Source organism: Hemiscyllium ocellatum, chromosome 10 (genome assembly GCF_020745735.1).
Source record: "Hemiscyllium ocellatum isolate sHemOce1 chromosome 10, sHemOce1.pat.X.cur, whole genome shotgun sequence".
Classification (NCBI taxonomy): domain Eukaryota; kingdom Metazoa; phylum Chordata; class Chondrichthyes; order Orectolobiformes; family Hemiscylliidae; genus Hemiscyllium; species Hemiscyllium ocellatum.
This window is the reverse complement of record NC_083410.1, coordinates 57,219,229-57,236,933: the sequence shown is the minus strand read 5'-3', so window position 1 is coordinate 57,236,933 and position 17,705 is coordinate 57,219,229. Positions and strand designations below refer to the sequence as shown.

Below are 17,705 nucleotides of genomic sequence, written 5' to 3'. Positions count from 1 at the left end.
GAGGAGGGCGAGAGCACGCAAAGGAGAAAGAGGGCGACAGAGCATGAGGGAGAGAAGGAGACAGGGAGCGAGACAGCCCGAGGCCAGAAGTGGCGCAAGCGCGTGAGGGAGAGAGGGTGGCAAGAGTGCACGAGAGAGAGGGACAAGAACATGCAAGGGAGTGACAGTGCATGAACAAACTAGAGCGCTCGAGAAAGTGAGAGTGCGCGAGAGGGAGAGTGGGCAAGAGTGTGCGGGGGACAGAGGGCGAGAGCGTGCAATGAGGTGGGGGCACGGGAGTGAGAGGGACGACAGCACGCAAGGAGTGAGGGGGTGAGAGCGTGCGAGGAGGGAGAGTGCAAGAGCGCTCGAGGAAGGAGGGGGTGAGAGTGTGCGAGGGAAAGAGGAAGAAGGAGACGAAGTGCACAAGGAGGAAGGGAAGTGAGAGCACACGAGGAGGGATGGGAGTGAAAGCGCCAGGAGGGAGGGGACAAGATTGCAAAAGAAGGGGGCGAGAGCATGCGGGGTAGAGAGGGAGGGAGAGGGGTTGTGTGAGAGAGAGGGGTCGAGAGCACGCCTGGGAGAGGGGATGAGGGCACTGAGGAGGGGCTGTGTGAGGGAGGGGAGACTGGAATGCGACCGAGAGGGAACATGCACGAGGGAAAGGGGTAGTGTGACAGAAAGTGTAAATTTATGATATTGCGTGAGTATTTGTCAGTGAGTAAGATGCAACATTAGTGAAGGATAGCATGAGTGAGATAGACAGTATAAGTTAGTGTTTGTGTGTGTGTGTAGAGAGAGAGAGAGAGAGAGAGAGAGAGAGAGAGAGAGAGAAAGCAAAAAAGATTCTTCATGATTGAGAATGAACAAGACTAAGTGAGTGTGTATGAGTGAGACAGTGAGTGAGAGAGCTTGAGTGCTAACCCATGAGAGAATAAGTTAGTGAGAATGAAATAATGAGTGAGAGAGAATGAGTGAAAATGAATGAGACAGTGAGAAAGAATGGGAGGGTGAGCACGTCAGTGAGTGAGAGAATGAGAGTGGTAATTAGAGTGTGTGTGAATAGGAGAAGTTGAGTGGGAGAGGTTCAGTGAAAATGAGTGGGAGATAGTGACAGAGGGAGTGACAGAGTTAATGGCACAGAATTGGAGTGAGCCTGAGACAGAGAGAGAGCATGAGTGTTTGATTGTTAATGACAGAGTGTGAGCGAGTGAGAGTGGAAGAGAGAGAAAGTGGAAGAAAGAGCAAGAGTGAGTGGAAGACAGAAAGTGAGTGAGAGACAGAAATGGTGATTGAGGAAGAGTGAGAGTTGGTGAGAGACTGGAAGAGAGTGAATGCAAGAGTGTGTGAGTGAGACAGTTTGCGAGGGAGGAAATATTGAGTGTGACTGAGCCAGAGAGTGAGAGAGAGAGAGAGACAGAGACAGAGAGTAAGAGTGAGAGCGTGAGAATGAGATTGTAGAGTTTCCAGGTTCCTTATTTAAACACATTACTATCAACCATTTATATCTAAAATTGTACATTTTCTTTAAAATACTAGCTCATTAAATTCAGACTTGTGTGAATTTAGGTAATGATAGGAGAATTAAGACTGTTTGGTAACTACATAAAGGTTAAGATTGCAAAGCTGATTTGGAAAAAGTAGTAAACCAGAAAGGGAAGAACATAATTTAAGTAAAAATGTAATCTAGCTCTGCAGTATTATAGCAAATCAGTAAAGCAAAAATACCAGTTGACAATTTATATTTGCTGTTTTTCCCTCTACTTCATGAGAAGCAAGCTTCTTACTTTAATACTGTAAGTTTTAACATTGTATACATCTAATAAGTTGACATCAATTATTAACTATTTTATTACTGCCACAAAAATAAAAATAGAAGTGAGTTAACTGCTATATATTTATCACAGAGAAGTGCTCGGAGTATTCAAAATTCCATCAAACCTTATCAATTTTATCTAGCCATTCCTTATTTGATGCAAGCTCTGCCATAAAAGCCTGATGTTTCTGCCATTTGCTATGCAAATTTCTCGCTTCATCATAGGACATGTCCTGAGCAGTGAGCATCTTCTCACTGATCCAAAGGGACAGCTGCAAAAGAAAAACATTATTATTTAAGGAACAAAGCAATAATTATTTGCAGTGAGATACAACAAAACAGCGTATGTTAATTTGGTAAAATGAGTCGTAAAGCAAACTTACTTCCTGGCAGTCTTGAAGGAACTTCTGCAGATCTCTGTTGTCCTTAAGGCGCATAAGTAATTCACTGGCAGCCTCACGGTTCTTCTTATGTCTGTAAGTTAAATTTAATAGGAACATTTTTAAGCTATTTAGACTAAATTTTGTAAATTTTTTAAAAATTTGCTTTTTTTAAAAAAAGGAATTCTGCTAAAGATTATCAAGCACTAAATTTTAAATGTGTAACTTTTCCCCTTTTCTTCCCTGTTATTGCACCCTGATGAAATGGAGCTTCTGAATGGGCCAAAGAAAAAATAATTCATTAATCCATTCTACACACTAAACACAATAATTAAAGCTTGAAAATGACACCACAAAACAATGATGTAACACAAGTCTACGATTCAGATTTGGTCAAATGCAAGGACAAATCAACAATAGTTGAGTCTTGAGGCACTTCCTCTAAGCGTTAAATGCAGCCCAAATGGGACATGGGTTAAGAAGAACAGCAAGGGAAAACAAACATTGGTGAGAGTTGTTTATAGAAAACTAAGCTAAGATATGAGGTGTTGGGCACACTACAAATTAAGATATTAGGCGAGATGCATTATTACACAGTAATAATGGACGATAGATTTGTACATTGACTGGGCTATCAAGTCAGCACCAATGCTGCTGTAAAGGAACTTTTGGGAAAAAGAGGTGAGATGATAGAAACTATAAAAGCTTCCATCAATATATGAAAAGAAAGAGATTAGCAAGATTAAATAAAGATTTAGTGCCAGAGGGAACAGGAGAATTTATAGTTGAGAACTGTTCCTGTATAACCTTAAAACGTCTAGTTGTTTTCCTGATTAAAAGTCAAATTTTGGTACTGTAATAGGCATTCAATGAAAATTCCTTTCATGACGCATTCGCCAACAAGGTTCCAATATTACATAATAAAACACTTATAATAATGTAGATTTTTCAGAGCAAATACTTCATGAAAATAGGATATTAAACTCAGGGATTTACAAGAAGAACTGAACCTCACTTGATTGGTGTATTTGTACCTTTCATCAATTGAGTCAACTTTTTCCTGGATTTTGTCAGAATAAATATTGCCATCGCTGACTAGTCTCCTGCCTGTCTCCACCACTCCATTTATCTTATCTTCATTCGCATCCATGGTAGTCATGAAGTCCTCCTGCTTCTTAATGGCAGCTTCAGCACCCTCCAGTGTGGTGGGCATTTCAGTGTGTGCCAAGACATACTCCTTTATTTCAACAAAGGAAAGAATTGCCAATCAGCTTCGTACTGCTACTTGTAATCTGAGAAGTAATACATCGATTGCACATAAAATGATGAGTTCCGCCTTTTAACATGATATATGCTCTGTACAAGAGTTTTCTTGGAACAGCTTGGATTACAGTTCAGTATTTTCTAAATGCTTATAATTACCTTTATATTGTTATAATTCACTGCTTAAATTTTGATTTGCAACTTTCTTCCTAATAGTACTGAGAGTGAATCCACACCAGATGTATTACAACAGTTCATGTAGGCCTCTCACTTTAAGGGCATTTAGTGCCTGGCAACAAATGCTAGCAACATTCACATTCCATGAAAGAATAAGAAGCAAATTTAGATTAATACTAAAAAAACCCGATTGACTTCTAATCAGAAAAAAAATAATCTATTTTATTGTTTATATCTGCTCAGCTGAGAAGTTCGTGTTGATCTGGACCAAAAGGCAACAAGTTTCAAACAGTGGGCCACTGGAATTTCAGTTCCATCAAATTTAAGTAAAATTTTAAAAAGTGAAGGAAAATGTTATAATGCACTAAGGAAGATGCTAGGTCAATACTAGAGACATACCAAATACTCCAGGACTTACGGTGGAATTGAAAGTCAATATTAAAAGTAAGTCCATATTTATCTTACCTGGTTGTTGAGGAACCCCTCTGCTTGTTTTGTGTCTCTTAAAAACAATTGGTATGAATGAGATTGAGACAAGTGATTCTGCCTGTTCTCCCACATTTTGTGCAGCTCATTCCATCCAGTATCCAAAGCTTGCAGACGCTGGCGTAAGAACATATATTGTGCATCTGTCTGTCCCTGTGTTACCATTTCACCCATATCACGCATTTTCTGATAGTCTTCTTCATAATTATTAATTTCATTTTTGATGTTTTCATGCTGGGTGAGCAGCTTCTCCCCTTCTGCCAGAGTGTTGGGCATATCTTCAGAAGCAATAGCGGTTTGGGTTCTTGAAAGCCAAGATTGGAAGTCATCCAAATCGCGCAGGAATTGCTGAAGCTTATTTGCCTCACCAAGTGATTCTTCTCGGTTCTTCAAAGTACATTTCATTTCTTCCCAGACATCATTAATTTCTGAAAGTCGGCTCATGATAGCATTTGCCTGATCAGGATGTTCAGCAGCTAGTCTTTCAGCTTCTTTCTGTAGATCATCTAGCTTAGCTTCAATAGCTGTCAAATCACGTTCCATTCCAGTTAATTTCCTTTGGAGGGCCATGACACCAGCAAGATCATTGCCCAGATCTTGCGTGGATTCAATGACTTTGGTCTTTTCCCTAATCCAAGACTTTGTTTCATTGCATTCAAGGTGGTAATTCTGAATGCTGAGTGCAGAATTGAGTGCATCTTTCTTTTGGTCCACTAGTTGACGGAATTGACTCCATCTACAATCAGAATAGAAAGTGAAATCAAATTTCCAGACATACAGAATTTTGCCCTTGGCCACAAGAAAACTTGAGAGATAAGCAACAAGCATATTTAAACTGCTCTCCACTACCATCCAGATTACTGCCAGGTGGAGTAGTTAAAATCAAAACGCATGTCTGTGTGCTTTTACCTTTCTGTGGCATCTATTCAGATTTTAATCCATTCAAGTTTGATACATGAAATGTTTCACTCTACAATAAACTGATAAATATCTTTTGAATGAGGAATAAAATGCTCACTTGACTTGACAGTTTTAAGTCCAATCCACGTATAATCGAAAACATACATGCAACATAACTGCCTTCACTACGCTAAGAAACCAGTAAACACAAATCTAGTGAACTACTGAACAAATATAAGTAAATGGTAGGTTAGGCCGGTAGAACTGAAAATTATACCCAACTCTAATTAACCGATTGCAGAGGTTCATACCTTACAGATTAGGATTTAAGAAAACTGCAGCAAAATTAAAATGAGGAATATATTTATTGCTCTCAAGTGATAAGGTGGCAAATAACGCTGTTGAAATTCATTTGATGCATCAGCAAAGGATCTATTGACCATTTAGCCAATGTAACTAATGATAGCTTGAATTAGTTGGCAGCAAAGAAATTCAATGTTCTAAGTATTCTAGAATCATATAGCAGGAGATACTTTAGGAGATATGCACTAAGATTCATTAAATTGTAAATCATGTATAAAACTAGACATTGGATTTTCTATAGGTACTGATGCTCAATGCAAAATTCTTTCCACAAAATTTTTCAATCATATTCTATTTTCTAATTACTCAATATTTATTTTTTGGGTGCCAAACATACCTTGTATTTAGCTTATCTTGCTGTGCTTTGATCTCCTTTTCACTGGGATGCCCACTGTGGATCAACTGACGAGCAATTTGGTTCACCACTGCAATACGAGAAGCCTGGTTGTTCATTTCTGGCTCCAGACTTTCAAACCTGGAGTAGAAATACAGAAGAAAATTAAATAAATCAGAAGTTTGAATATGGGCTTGATTCCCTAATTCTTTAAAAGCAAAAGTATTGAATAATATTATTATTAAGAGGAGTCTGGGAACATGTACAAAATCTAATATTTTGGTTAGTTTTATACTTGTATAAAATGAGCAAGTTTTGACATCGCCAACCCAAGGAAACCTAAACACAAATAGAAAGCGGGTCACTAACAGCAGTGCTTCACTGGGGGCTCACCGAATACAAACCTGAATACAGCCTTCCAGCTCAGTAAGCAAACTTACATCCAGAACTTATATACCGTATTCTGTCTCCAACTTTCTATCTTCGTGTTCCATAAGTGAATAAAGCAATTTATGCAATAATAAGAGGTCAGTGATACTTATAACTTTCTGCTCTCTACCATGGTGGGTATTCAATATATGAACTGGGATAAATAGTACTGGCAGACTCCAATTGTGGAGATAGGTCAGATTAGCTCAATCTTATACTTACATATAATGCACTGTGGCATACTGTTTCAGGATACATTATTGAATAGCCATTCGATGCAAAATATTGGCTGAATTTTCTGTTCTCAAAACCAAAGGTTTGCAGACACACTGTAGTGTTCATCAAGAATTCAGCAGTGATCAGATTAGTCAACCCAGGCCAAGGATCCAGGGATTTGAAACCTTGATAACTCAGTAACACAAATCAGCAGCCGTGTATTTAAACAGTCAACAATAAAAGGTGATTATTCTAATGCAATTGTGGCCAATCCAGTGGGGGCTCATACTGTAAACCAGTCTTCCATCCATTGATTCCATCCATATTTTCTATGGCCTTGGGAAAGCAGCCAACATAATCAAAGACCCCTCCCACCCCAGTTATACTCTGATCCACCACCGGACAAAAGATATAAGTTTGAATACACACACAAATAAATTCAAGAACAGCCTCTTCCCCACTGTTATCAGACTTTTGAATGAACCTCTCAAATGTTAATTCTGATCTCTCTCTCCCTCTCTGCACCTTCTCCACAGTAGTAACACTATTTTGCACTCTGTTCTGCTACCCTGGTGCACTTTATATGGTAGGATCTGCCTGTGAAGCATGTAAAACCACACTTTTCATTGTATCTCAGTACAAGTGACATCAACAAATCAATCAACAGTAAACATTAACCTCATCAAAAAAATTCTGAAGTAGTAAACTGACTATTCAAATGAGTATTTAATAGAAGTGATTTTAAAAAGTACCAAGAATCAAAGCTTAACAATATTGCCAATCTTTGCTTTTTTGGTCAAGCAAAGCATGGGAGAGAAAAAGAATAAGACCCAATTAATTTTTACGAGGGGAGAGCATGATGACTGGGACCAAGCTAAGGATTGAGATTTAGCTAATGCTGACTTTGCATTGCTTCTGTTGGAGGTCACTCCAACATGTCCTTGCCAAAACTTCACAGGAAACGTGAGGGCTTAAAGTGAGTTGACGTTTAGACTGGGTTTCCTCCTCTTCTTCTTTCATGCCCTCCCCTTCTTTCTCCTCTCACTCTTCCCATTCTCTGAACCCGTTTAGAAAATAACCCCTGGGATTCTGTGCTCCAAAGAACTTCTTTAAAAAGAACAAATTGCTCAAGGGAAATGAAGCATGATGAACAGCAAAATTGCTTTAGAAAGTTTTTGAAAATGCATTCCAACTCCTTTTGTGTATGAAGGCAGCGCTGCAGGTCTCCAAGATGGTAGTTTACTGGGAGCACTTCAACATGTACCACAGACCAGATACCTGCTGGGCGAGTACCCAGAAACCACCAATCCTTACAAGTTCAATGGGGTATGGTCAGCGGCTCCCTGCTTCCTTAACTGCACGGACAGAGACTGGGTCCCTCCCCACCTTCCTACACCCTTCATCTCCCGCAATCAGCAGTAGTGACCTGGAGTGGTCGCCCCAACAAGCCAGGAGAAGCTGCTTGAGTTGGCCTAGTCCTTGCACTCCTGCTCAGCCCTGGTTGCCACAGCCACCCACTATACCCCCGACAAGAAGCTGACCTTCAGGTAGACCTACTAGTACATTATCGAGGATTTCCCCTTCTACAAGAATAACGCAAGCTAACACATTTACACCTGCCACCACGTGTCCCCAGTGACTGCTTTGTGGAGTCCAGGGGAGGATGAAGCAAATGAGCAGTCTCCTCCTAAGTCCCAGACCTCACTTTTTTCCTCCTGCCCAAGTCACCAGCGATCCCTGATGAAAATCTCTGGTTTCCAGAGCCAGCCTGCAGACTCACTGCCGGGGCTCGAGGCCTCTAGCTGCTCATGCATATTTGAATCACAGAACGGTTCTCTTCTTCAATTTGATGGTGATCGGCACACACGCAAACCTGCAACAGGCAGGCCAGGAAGAACCCCTGATTGGACAAGCAGTTTCTGGAAAGATTCATGTTTGTGCTGTAATTCAAGGCTGGATGAAATGTTGGTGTGTTCTCTGTGGACCACAGGTTGAGTGCCACTATTCTAATGAAATGTTATTTTCCTCTTCACTGATGTTGCCTGACCCACTGAATTTTTCCCAGCATTTTCTGTTCCTACTCATGATATTTTGTTCTTGAGCCATTAAAATAGCCTTACATACAATGCGGGGTAACCTAGGGGTATACTGTACATGATAAAACTAGTAACCGTAGAACTAGTACTTCAATACACTGGCATGGTATTAACAAACACTATGCTATTTAAACATTAAAAAGTGTTAATTTTAAAATGAAGAACAATGAATTCATATTTACATGGAATCAAAACAGAAATGCTGAAATAGTCAGTAAATGCATTTCTCTTACAACAAAGCATTCACACACTATGCACCCAGATCTGGATCTGCTCTGGAACCACAAGCAGCTCATTACAGCCTTGTTTGTTAGCTGCGCTCCATTAATCACACCCATTTTGAAGTTAAATAAATGGCTTTTCCTTTTCTTAAAAAATGTTTATTAACATAGACCCAGATGGGAGGCACTTAAAAGCAATGACAGGACCTGATTGCAGATTTTTACCCTAATTCTCAGTACTCCCAGATTCCAGTGTGGGCTTTACTTTAATCTAGCTGGCCCAATTACAAGGGTAGAATTCTCCTAGATCCCAAAAACTTTAGAGTTAAGTCACCTTGTCTATGAAACATGGTTCACAGATCCCACAGGAGCTGCAAACCATCATTTGAACTCAAAATCTTTTGAAAGACAAGGTCAAAAGGTCTTACCCATGCCCACTCCTCATGCCAACATCATGCCAACTCATGCATTACACCCATCCCCATAGCCCCTTTCAGCCTCATGCCACACCTGTCTATCCCAATTCCCCCTCATACCTTTCATTGCCAACTCATGGCTCTTACATATATATTCATCCAATCTACACAATGTACAACAATATTAGGATGTGCTGAACTGCCTAGATATATAATTCACCCGTTCGTAATTCTCTGGAAATGAAGTGGTATCACAAAGCATGTTTGGCTGAGAGTCTAAATTCACAAAAGGATTAATTCTGCAGAGTCCTATTGAACAGCTGACGAGAATTGTTACGAATGCTTGACTTACTCTAAGTAGTTAGAACATTCAGGGTAATTTCTACTCAGACAGGTGCAGTGAGTCAAGAAATTTTCAGGCCAACGTACTTATGAGAAAGCACTATTCCAATAACGTGTTTCTCATAAAAGCCTTTGAAATGTTCTCTGTCATGTTTTTCATTATCAGTAAATTTAAAAAAATCTCTTCTTGGTATTAAGTTTGCTGACCTCTGACTTACAATATTTATTTTCAATTTCAATTTTCATTCACATCTCTTTTAACATGGGCCTTGAATAATTAATCATCTTTTACCTTCCATAATGCGAACACTTTATTCCTCACCTATGTTGGATAACCTCGAGATCTTCAAGTTTTTCTGGTATCTCCATGCTGTTCAGCCACTGTTCCTTTTCATCAATCCATAATTCACATGCATCTGCTTCACTGAACATTTTATACTGTGACAGCGCATCCTGGAGGGCTTGTTTACGAAGCCGTGCCAGTTCTGCTAACTCCTTGTAACGCTCCTCAATATCAGTCAATCTCCCTTCTATTTCTGGTGACTTGTAATACTCATCCGGCAGACTTCGCCCCTGTTCATGTAGTGCATCAATGATTTGTCTGTAGCTTGCAATCTCCTCACCAACATCTTTGTGTTTCTTCACTAGGGCTTGAGTGGAGTATTCATCATGACCAACATCATTACTGGAGACAATCCTCAGAATATCTAACATCCACACATCAATATCATCGCCATCAGCTTTAAACTGGTGAACATTAGCAGCTTCTTCCAATCGCTTTTTCTGAACTGCAGATAGTTGTTCAAGGTGGGCCCACTGCTCCTGGATGTCTTTAATCCTCTCCTTAATCTTTTCTGATCCAAAGTGCTCCTCTGATACCATCGCTTCACCTTCTTTTATCGTTTGTTGAAGAGGTCCACGCCGTCCACTCATTTCATCCTCAAATGCCTTGTGCTTACTGAGAAGACGAATTACACTGGTCAGATCTTTGCCATAGTCAGCTGATGAAAGTATCTGCTCTTTCTCCCGGATCCAGCCTTCTTCCTCTGCCATCTCCCAGAAGAACTTCCAGAGGCGTCGGGACTCTTCCAAACGAGCCCTTCGCTCAGCTGCCAGTTGACAAAGCTCTTGGTAACAGAATTCCAGGTGGGTCACACGATCACGAATAACCTGTGGATCACATGGCTTGTAACCTGAAGGGGGAGGAGAAGAAAATGCCTCTTTCAACATGTTCATAAACTTACCAACAAAACCCATTTCAATTGAGTTGAGTAGTACAGCAACAGTATAGAATCCTGTATGCCAACAGGAACTCCTACCATTTCTAAAATACATATTTAGAGTCAAAGAATTATAGAGATGTACAGCACGGAAACAGATTCTTTGATCCAACTTGTCCATGCTGACCAGATATCCTGAATAAATCTAGTCCCATTTTCCAGCAGTTGGCCTATATCCCTCTAAACCTTTCTTATTCATATACCCAGATGCCTGTTAAATGTTGTAATTGTACCAACTTCCTGCACTGATTGATGTGGACATTGGTGAGACGGTTGGGAGAACCATGTGAGATCAGCAACGGGTGGCTTCCTTCCATTGTGAGCAAAAAAATCCCATTTTCCACCCAAGTGTTGAATGAGATTTTCACTAGTGACTAGCAAGAGTCCTTTACAGTGTAATAATGTATATCACTTCATTGCTGTTTAAAGCAAATCCCATTCTTCCACCTACTGGAAAGAAACTAGATGTTGACAATTTCTGACATGAAAATTAGGAGATTATGATCATTGGGGCACCATAGGGTCGAGTGCATTGGTAATGAAGCAGGTTTGGGAGGACAGTATGAGAAAATTCACTAGGGTTCACAGTGTGTAACTCTCTATGTATCGTTCCAAACAAGGCACTTAATAGATTTCTAGTAAGGTTCAGTCCTCATTGTCAATATAGCATATCATATACTGAGCCACAACTCTGGCATCCAAAGTATTACATAAGAAGCCAAGACAAGAAGAGACAAAACTTAAAACACACCTTCACCTTCTGAAGCAAATTTCTGAGCAGAAGCATTGACAACTTTCACTCTGTCAGCCTGGATAGCAATATCAGCTTCCACCAGTGCATGTTTCTGCAGGAGATCCTCTACGCCAAGTAAATGTTTCCCATAATCTTGTGACAGCAAAAGAACCTGCAATAATTTCAACAACTTCCACTAAGTATTAGGCCAAATATACTAAAATCAACGAAAAGGATTTATAAAGCATTAACAAGTTATTTAGAATGGAAATTTCAAATCACCTATTTTGTATATATGCTGTTAAAAAATTGCTTTGGGTACATTTGTCAGTTACAGCTTATGTAAATGGAATAAATTTCACAGTACATCTCTATAATATTGGAAAAGTTTATTTCTCTACCTTCATTTCATCCATCCAGTCCATGATATACAGCATTTCCTGAAAAATCTTTTGCAAGTTGAGATTCATCTCTAAACGATGACGACGAGCTCGGAGTAATTCCAGGAGGTATTCCCATAGTCTGTAGACATTCTCTTTCCGTGCGGTAATGCGTTTGATGTCATGGTAATTCTCTGCTTCGAGCTCCTTGGCCACAGCCACTACTGCCTGCACTCGCTCTTCATAAGCAGCAATATCTGTCTCAATAGCTTCATGCTTCTTAGTGGCAGCTTCCACAGCTGGGAGATCAAAACCAAAATTGTCCTGTGGCACAAGAGTTAGAAGTCATATTAGATGATGGCATTTTAAAATATTCAGAAAGAGGGACAGCTGTGAGTACAGCCAAACGGATGGATTAATAAAATATACATGATTTTCAGAAGCCTACCAAAAAAGATGAAAAAGTATTAAAAAACTACAGCTTTAAATAGTTGCATCACAATAGTAGCACAACATATTTTTAAGTTCTCATTATAGGAAAGTATGTGGTTGAACACAAGAATTTCTTAATTTTACTCACCTGCCTCAAAATTATTAATTTTCTTGCCACAACTCATCAAACAGTATTCAAGTTAACATATAACTGCCCTCCTCAAAAGCCTCTGCTAATGACAATATGTAATTGACGAATGCAACAATCTCATTCATTGCCACGACTTGGACTGATTTAGTCAGAAAGTTTGCAACATGGTGAGGACAACTAAGTTTCAGGATCAGGAATTTATTACGGCTATGGGACTATAACATTAGTTCCAACAATGACTTCATCAAAATTTCCAAAGTGCTCATTTTGATGGAGAGGAGTGAAGGAAATCTCTAAAGAGCTTAAGATAGCCATCATCTCATGCTGTTAAAAAAAATCATTGGTTACAAGACCAGAAAACGCGAAGACAGCTTTGAAGAGAATGGCTCCATCATCCACGATCATTGACTTTGAGGAAAGCTCTTGATGCCTTGCAAGATGACATCATCAGCAAGGCAGAGAGAAGAAATTATCAAACAGCAAAGGCAGATTTACAAAGAACAACTAGGAAAATCAAGAACCAATGGTGGCTTTAGAAACCTAAGGAGCTGCAATTCCTTACCAACAAGCATGACATCTGGGACTTCTTCAGTGCTACCAAGGCAATATACGGATCCAATACCCTTGGCCTTAAATTGGTGTGCAGCAGGAAAGAATCTTTTTAATTGATATAGAGACCATCAGCCTTCGATGGAGAAAACATGTAAGTGGGACTAGATTGGGTTGGGATATCTGGTCGGCATGGACAGATTGGATCGAAGGGTCTGTTTCCATGCTGTACATCTCTATGACTCGATAACTCCTATATTGCAGAAAAATTGTAGAAGAGGACATCTTTGAGGAAATCCTCCAACTCTCCACCAAAGATGATCTTGGAATATCATTTAACGTGGCAGAGGTTGAAGTTATATATGAAGATTGGAAAAGCTGCACAAATGGGATAAGATTCCAAAGGTAATTTTCAAACTTGGAGGAGCAGAATTTACCTGTCATCTCCTTCAACGGTTAATGAAAATCTGGGACAAATCCCTGATCTCAGGAATGCTGCTATCGCCACCATCTTCAAGGAAGGAGTCAAATCAACTCTGGGTATTACTGAGAGTTCTGCCTACTTTCCATCGCTGGGAAAATCATTTCCCGAATCCTCAATGGGCACCTTCTCCATTCTCTGAAGAAATCTGTTAGTGAGTCAGCCCATATAAACTGTGGAAATATACAAGGCCTTCATTTATCTGATCAAGGTTTTTGAGTTAGTCAATTGGGAAGTATCAAAGGCTGGTTGTCCACAGAAATTCATCAACATTCTCCATCTCTTCTAGAACAAGAGGTTGGTGACAGTCCTCTCTGACAGTATTATGACAGAATCCTTTGAGGTCAAGCAGGCATTTGTTATTGCCCCACTCTTTTTTCCATCTTCATCGCCACCATCTTTTATCTGATCAAGAATAAGCATTTCAGTGGTTTGGACATTGTCTAAAAGAGAGACGGAAAGGTTTTCTACCTCAATAGGTTAAGTCCAAAGGAAAAAAGAACACCAACCTTGCTTGCGAAACTTCAGTATTCAAATGACAATGTCATCTATACTTTTGTGGAAGAGAATCTTCAAGCCTCGCTATCACCTTTGTGGAAGTATACCAAAGAATTGGCCTCAGCCTCAATCTGGAGATGACTCAAGTCCTTTACCAGAGCAGGTTCTGGTCAATCCCACCATTTAGATCAACAGAAAAATCCTCCAAACATGGAACATTTTCTCTATCTGGGGTGCCACCTCTTATCTACTGCTGATATCAACATTGAAGTTCAGTCCACAAGCACCACCTTGGAATTTTTACGGATGAGACCCTTTGACAACCAAAATCCTTGTTTTTAAGGCAACTGCCTTTATGACTGTTTTATATGGCTCTGAAACTTGGAACTATGTATAGATACTACCTCAAGGCCTGGGAGAAGTACCACCAAAGCAGTTTGAGACAGATTCTTTATATTAGCACTCTTGAAGGAGTCAACAACACCAGCAATGAGAATATGATTATCTAAAACCAACTTCCATTGGGTCAGCCACATGCTGAACATACCTGAATTTTGATTACCTAGGCAAATCTTCTTTGCTTAGCTAAAGGAAGGCACTCAAATGAAAAGAGGACCAGGGAAGCATTACAAACAGTCTCTGAAGGCTTATCTCAAGAAATGTAACAAATATCAAAGCATGGGAGACTTGTCCAGAAGAAACTGACTTGGAGGAATCTCCTATACGAAAGGATACAATTCTTTGAGAACACCCTTCGGCAAAAGAAAGTACGGAGAAGGAACGGGAGAAAGGAATGCTCATAATTAAGGCCAGAGTCCAGTTCCACTTCCCAGAAACACCCACCAAATGTGTGGTCAGGGATATGTTTCTAGGATCAGGCTCATCAGCCACAAGAACCCTTAGAATGCATGATCAGTGACAGGGAATTTCTGAGGTGGACGACAATTATTAGGGTATGATTGCCGATGACTTTAAAGTAGTGCATAAGTTCTGGAAGAGAGGCACTGAAAAATAAATCCATGATCATAGGTCTCCTTATTTTTGTGTACTACCATATAACTGATGCTTACATAGAGATGAACTGGAAAAGTTATTTTGTGTTATGCTCTGAACTTGGACAGCAAAAAGATTTCTGGAGCTGCAAGAAGCACCTGAAATTGTTTATTTTATGATCGTTGATTGTGGTATTTATTCCTACTTAAACATTATCAATGATAATATATTACCAGTTGTATTTGACTTTTATTAAACATAGATAATAAGTTTTATTTTAATATAAAAGTGAGCTCTTTGTACCCGGATTATCTCAAGTCCAACCAGCTGTTTATGAAACATTAAATGAATAAGAACAGTAGCATCAGCCTTCACCTTCATTCTTGTTTAATACTGTAGTTTCAAATTCTCAGAGTTATAAAAGCATTCTAAAACCTTGATTAAATGAATTGATTTAAAACTATATTATTTTTGCTGTATATTGAAATCAGATAAAACATCACCTGAGAAACAAGGCGCTGGTTTTCACTTAGCCAGGTTTCCCTCATAGCAGCTTTACGATCAAATCGACGTGCAAGTTGTTCCAGCTTTTCTTGTCTGATCAACTCAGTCCTTAATGCCAGTTCTCGTTCATGTTCAGCTTTTTCCAGTCTTTCCCAGGCCTGTAAGATTGGTATTCAATAATGTCAACCTTTAATTAATTAATTACTCACTGAACTGCATTAAAAATGAAATGAAAAATAGCTAATGTTCCAGGTAAAATTAAGATTACCTATAGTAGATGAAAGTGGCTGAAAATAGAAAAAAATACAAGTTTTGTTATTTGTGACCCAGTCATATGGAGACAGACTGAGCAGCAATACACAGTTGCCATAAGAAGCTCATAAATTGATCCCAAAACGAAGGACAAAAACATGATTAAATTGCCACCAAAGCTCCATAAAGATTTGCAAACACTAATGGTCCTCTGTAAAACGTAAGAATCTTGAAATCTTTTTGGGTAGAGAAAAAAAGGCCAAAATTTCAGACCTCTGTGGGATAACAATCAACTGCAGACTCCAAGCAATTTAAAAGATGTGAAAACATTCAAGTAAAATTCTTAATGAAGGAATTCAAATGCACAAATGAAAACTTTGCTGTCAACTCTTGTCAGATGGAGCTTAATTTAGATAAATGCGAGAAGCTGCATTGTGGGGAAAGCAAATCTTAGCAGGACTAATACACTTAATGGTAAGGTCCTAGGGAATGTTGCTGAACAAAGAGACCTTGGAGTACAGGTTCATAGCTCCTTGAAAGTAGAGTCGCAGTTAGATAGGATAGTGAAGACGACATTTGGTGTACATTCTTTTATTGGTCAGAGTATTGAGTACAGGGGTTGGGAGGTCATGCAGTGGTACAGGACATCGGTTAGGCCACTGTTGGAATATTGCGTGCAATTCTGGTCTCCTTCCTATCAGAAGGATGTTGTGAAAGGGTTCAGAAAAGATTTACAAGGATGTTGCCAAGGTTGGAGGATTTCAGCTCTTGAGAGAGGTTGAATAGACTGGGGCTGTTTTCCTTGGAGCATCAGAAGCTGAGGGCTGACCTTATAGAGGTTTATAAGATCACAAGGGGCATGGATAGGATAAATAGACAAAGTCTCTTCACTGGAGTGGGGTAGTCCAGAACGAGAGGGCATAGGTTTAGGGTGAGAGGTGAAAGATATAAAAGAGACCTAAGGGGCAATTTTTTCACGCAGAGGGTGGTACGTGTATGGAATGAGCTGCCAGAGGAAGTAGTGGAGGCTAGTACAACTGCAACATTTAAAAGGAATCTGGATGGGTATATGAACAGAAAGGGTTTGGAAGGATATAGGCCGGGTGCTGGCAGATGGGACTAGAGTGGGTTGGGATATCTGGTTGGTATGGATGAGTTAGACCGAAGGGTCTGTTTCTGTGCTGTGCATCTCTATGACTCTACTATGTATTGTGTTATTTTGATATCTCTTGTTTCAATCAAAAATAGGAAACCATAGCATTACTGTTAAAGCAAGAACTGTCATCCAATATTTCTATTTGATCAGCAGATGCACTACTAGGTTGAGCTGGAATGCAGGCATTTTTTATAGTAAGGCAGGGTTTTGGTGCTGGTGGTGGCTTGGACAAGTTAATCAATCTCCAAAGGGAAAATGTGATGCATATTGAAACATTTCGCACAAGTCTTCTTTCATTGAAGATCTTCTGTGGTTGCACATAGTGAGTAAGGAAGGGCTTTTATGAAAGAGATTAAAGATTACTTTTGCACCCATGTTTATTAGAAATAAAGGACACTCTCCCTAGAAAAGATTATGGATGTTGAGTCAACATATTTTCGATTTTCAGAGATATGTTCGGTAACAGGTTGTCAAGCAATACGGTCGGTAAATGACAGTGAGGTACAGATTTAACAGAATGATGGAATGACTCAGATCCTGAATGGCCTACTCCTGTTCATGTATGTTCAGCCAGATTGCACCAGACATAATGATTATTCAGTACTGAGGGTGACCCTGGGACCAGTAGAATCAGAGCTTTTATATCATGGAAAGAGGCCCTTCAACCCATTGTGTCCATGCCAGTCAGCATACATCCATATTTTCTAGTCCTATTTTCCAGCATTTGGCCCCTACCCTTGTATGCTTTGGCATTTCAAATGTTCAGCTGAACAGTCCTCAAATTGTCTTGAGGATTTCTGCCTCAACTATACCTTTAGGCAAAGAGTTCCAGATATCCACAACCTTGGGGTGAATTTTCTTTTTTTTCCCCCCTCGAT

The 17,705-nt window shown here is 39.7% G+C and overlaps 1 protein-coding gene across 3 annotated transcripts in view; it reads right to left on the bottom strand.

Moving 5' to 3' along the window:
- Window positions 1-17,705, bottom strand: part of sptbn1 (spectrin, beta, non-erythrocytic 1) — a 298,918-nt gene that overhangs the window by 53,117 nt on the left and 228,096 nt on the right. For all 3 annotated transcript variants that reach the window (XM_060831503.1, XM_060831504.1, XM_060831505.1), the window contains 9 exons: window positions 15,419-15,577; window positions 11,833-12,135; window positions 11,450-11,603; window positions 9,741-10,611; window positions 5,702-5,839; window positions 4,081-4,837; window positions 3,210-3,412; window positions 2,179-2,269; window positions 1,921-2,067 (listed from right to left, as the gene is read on the bottom strand). In XM_060831503.1, coding sequence (XP_060687486.1) covers window positions 1,921-2,067; window positions 2,179-2,269; window positions 3,210-3,412; window positions 4,081-4,837; window positions 5,702-5,839; window positions 9,741-10,611; window positions 11,450-11,603; window positions 11,833-12,135; window positions 15,419-15,577 — 2,823 coding nt within the window. The remainder of the gene's footprint in view (window positions 1-1,920; window positions 2,068-2,178; window positions 2,270-3,209; window positions 3,413-4,080; window positions 4,838-5,701; window positions 5,840-9,740; window positions 10,612-11,449; window positions 11,604-11,832; window positions 12,136-15,418; window positions 15,578-17,705) is intronic.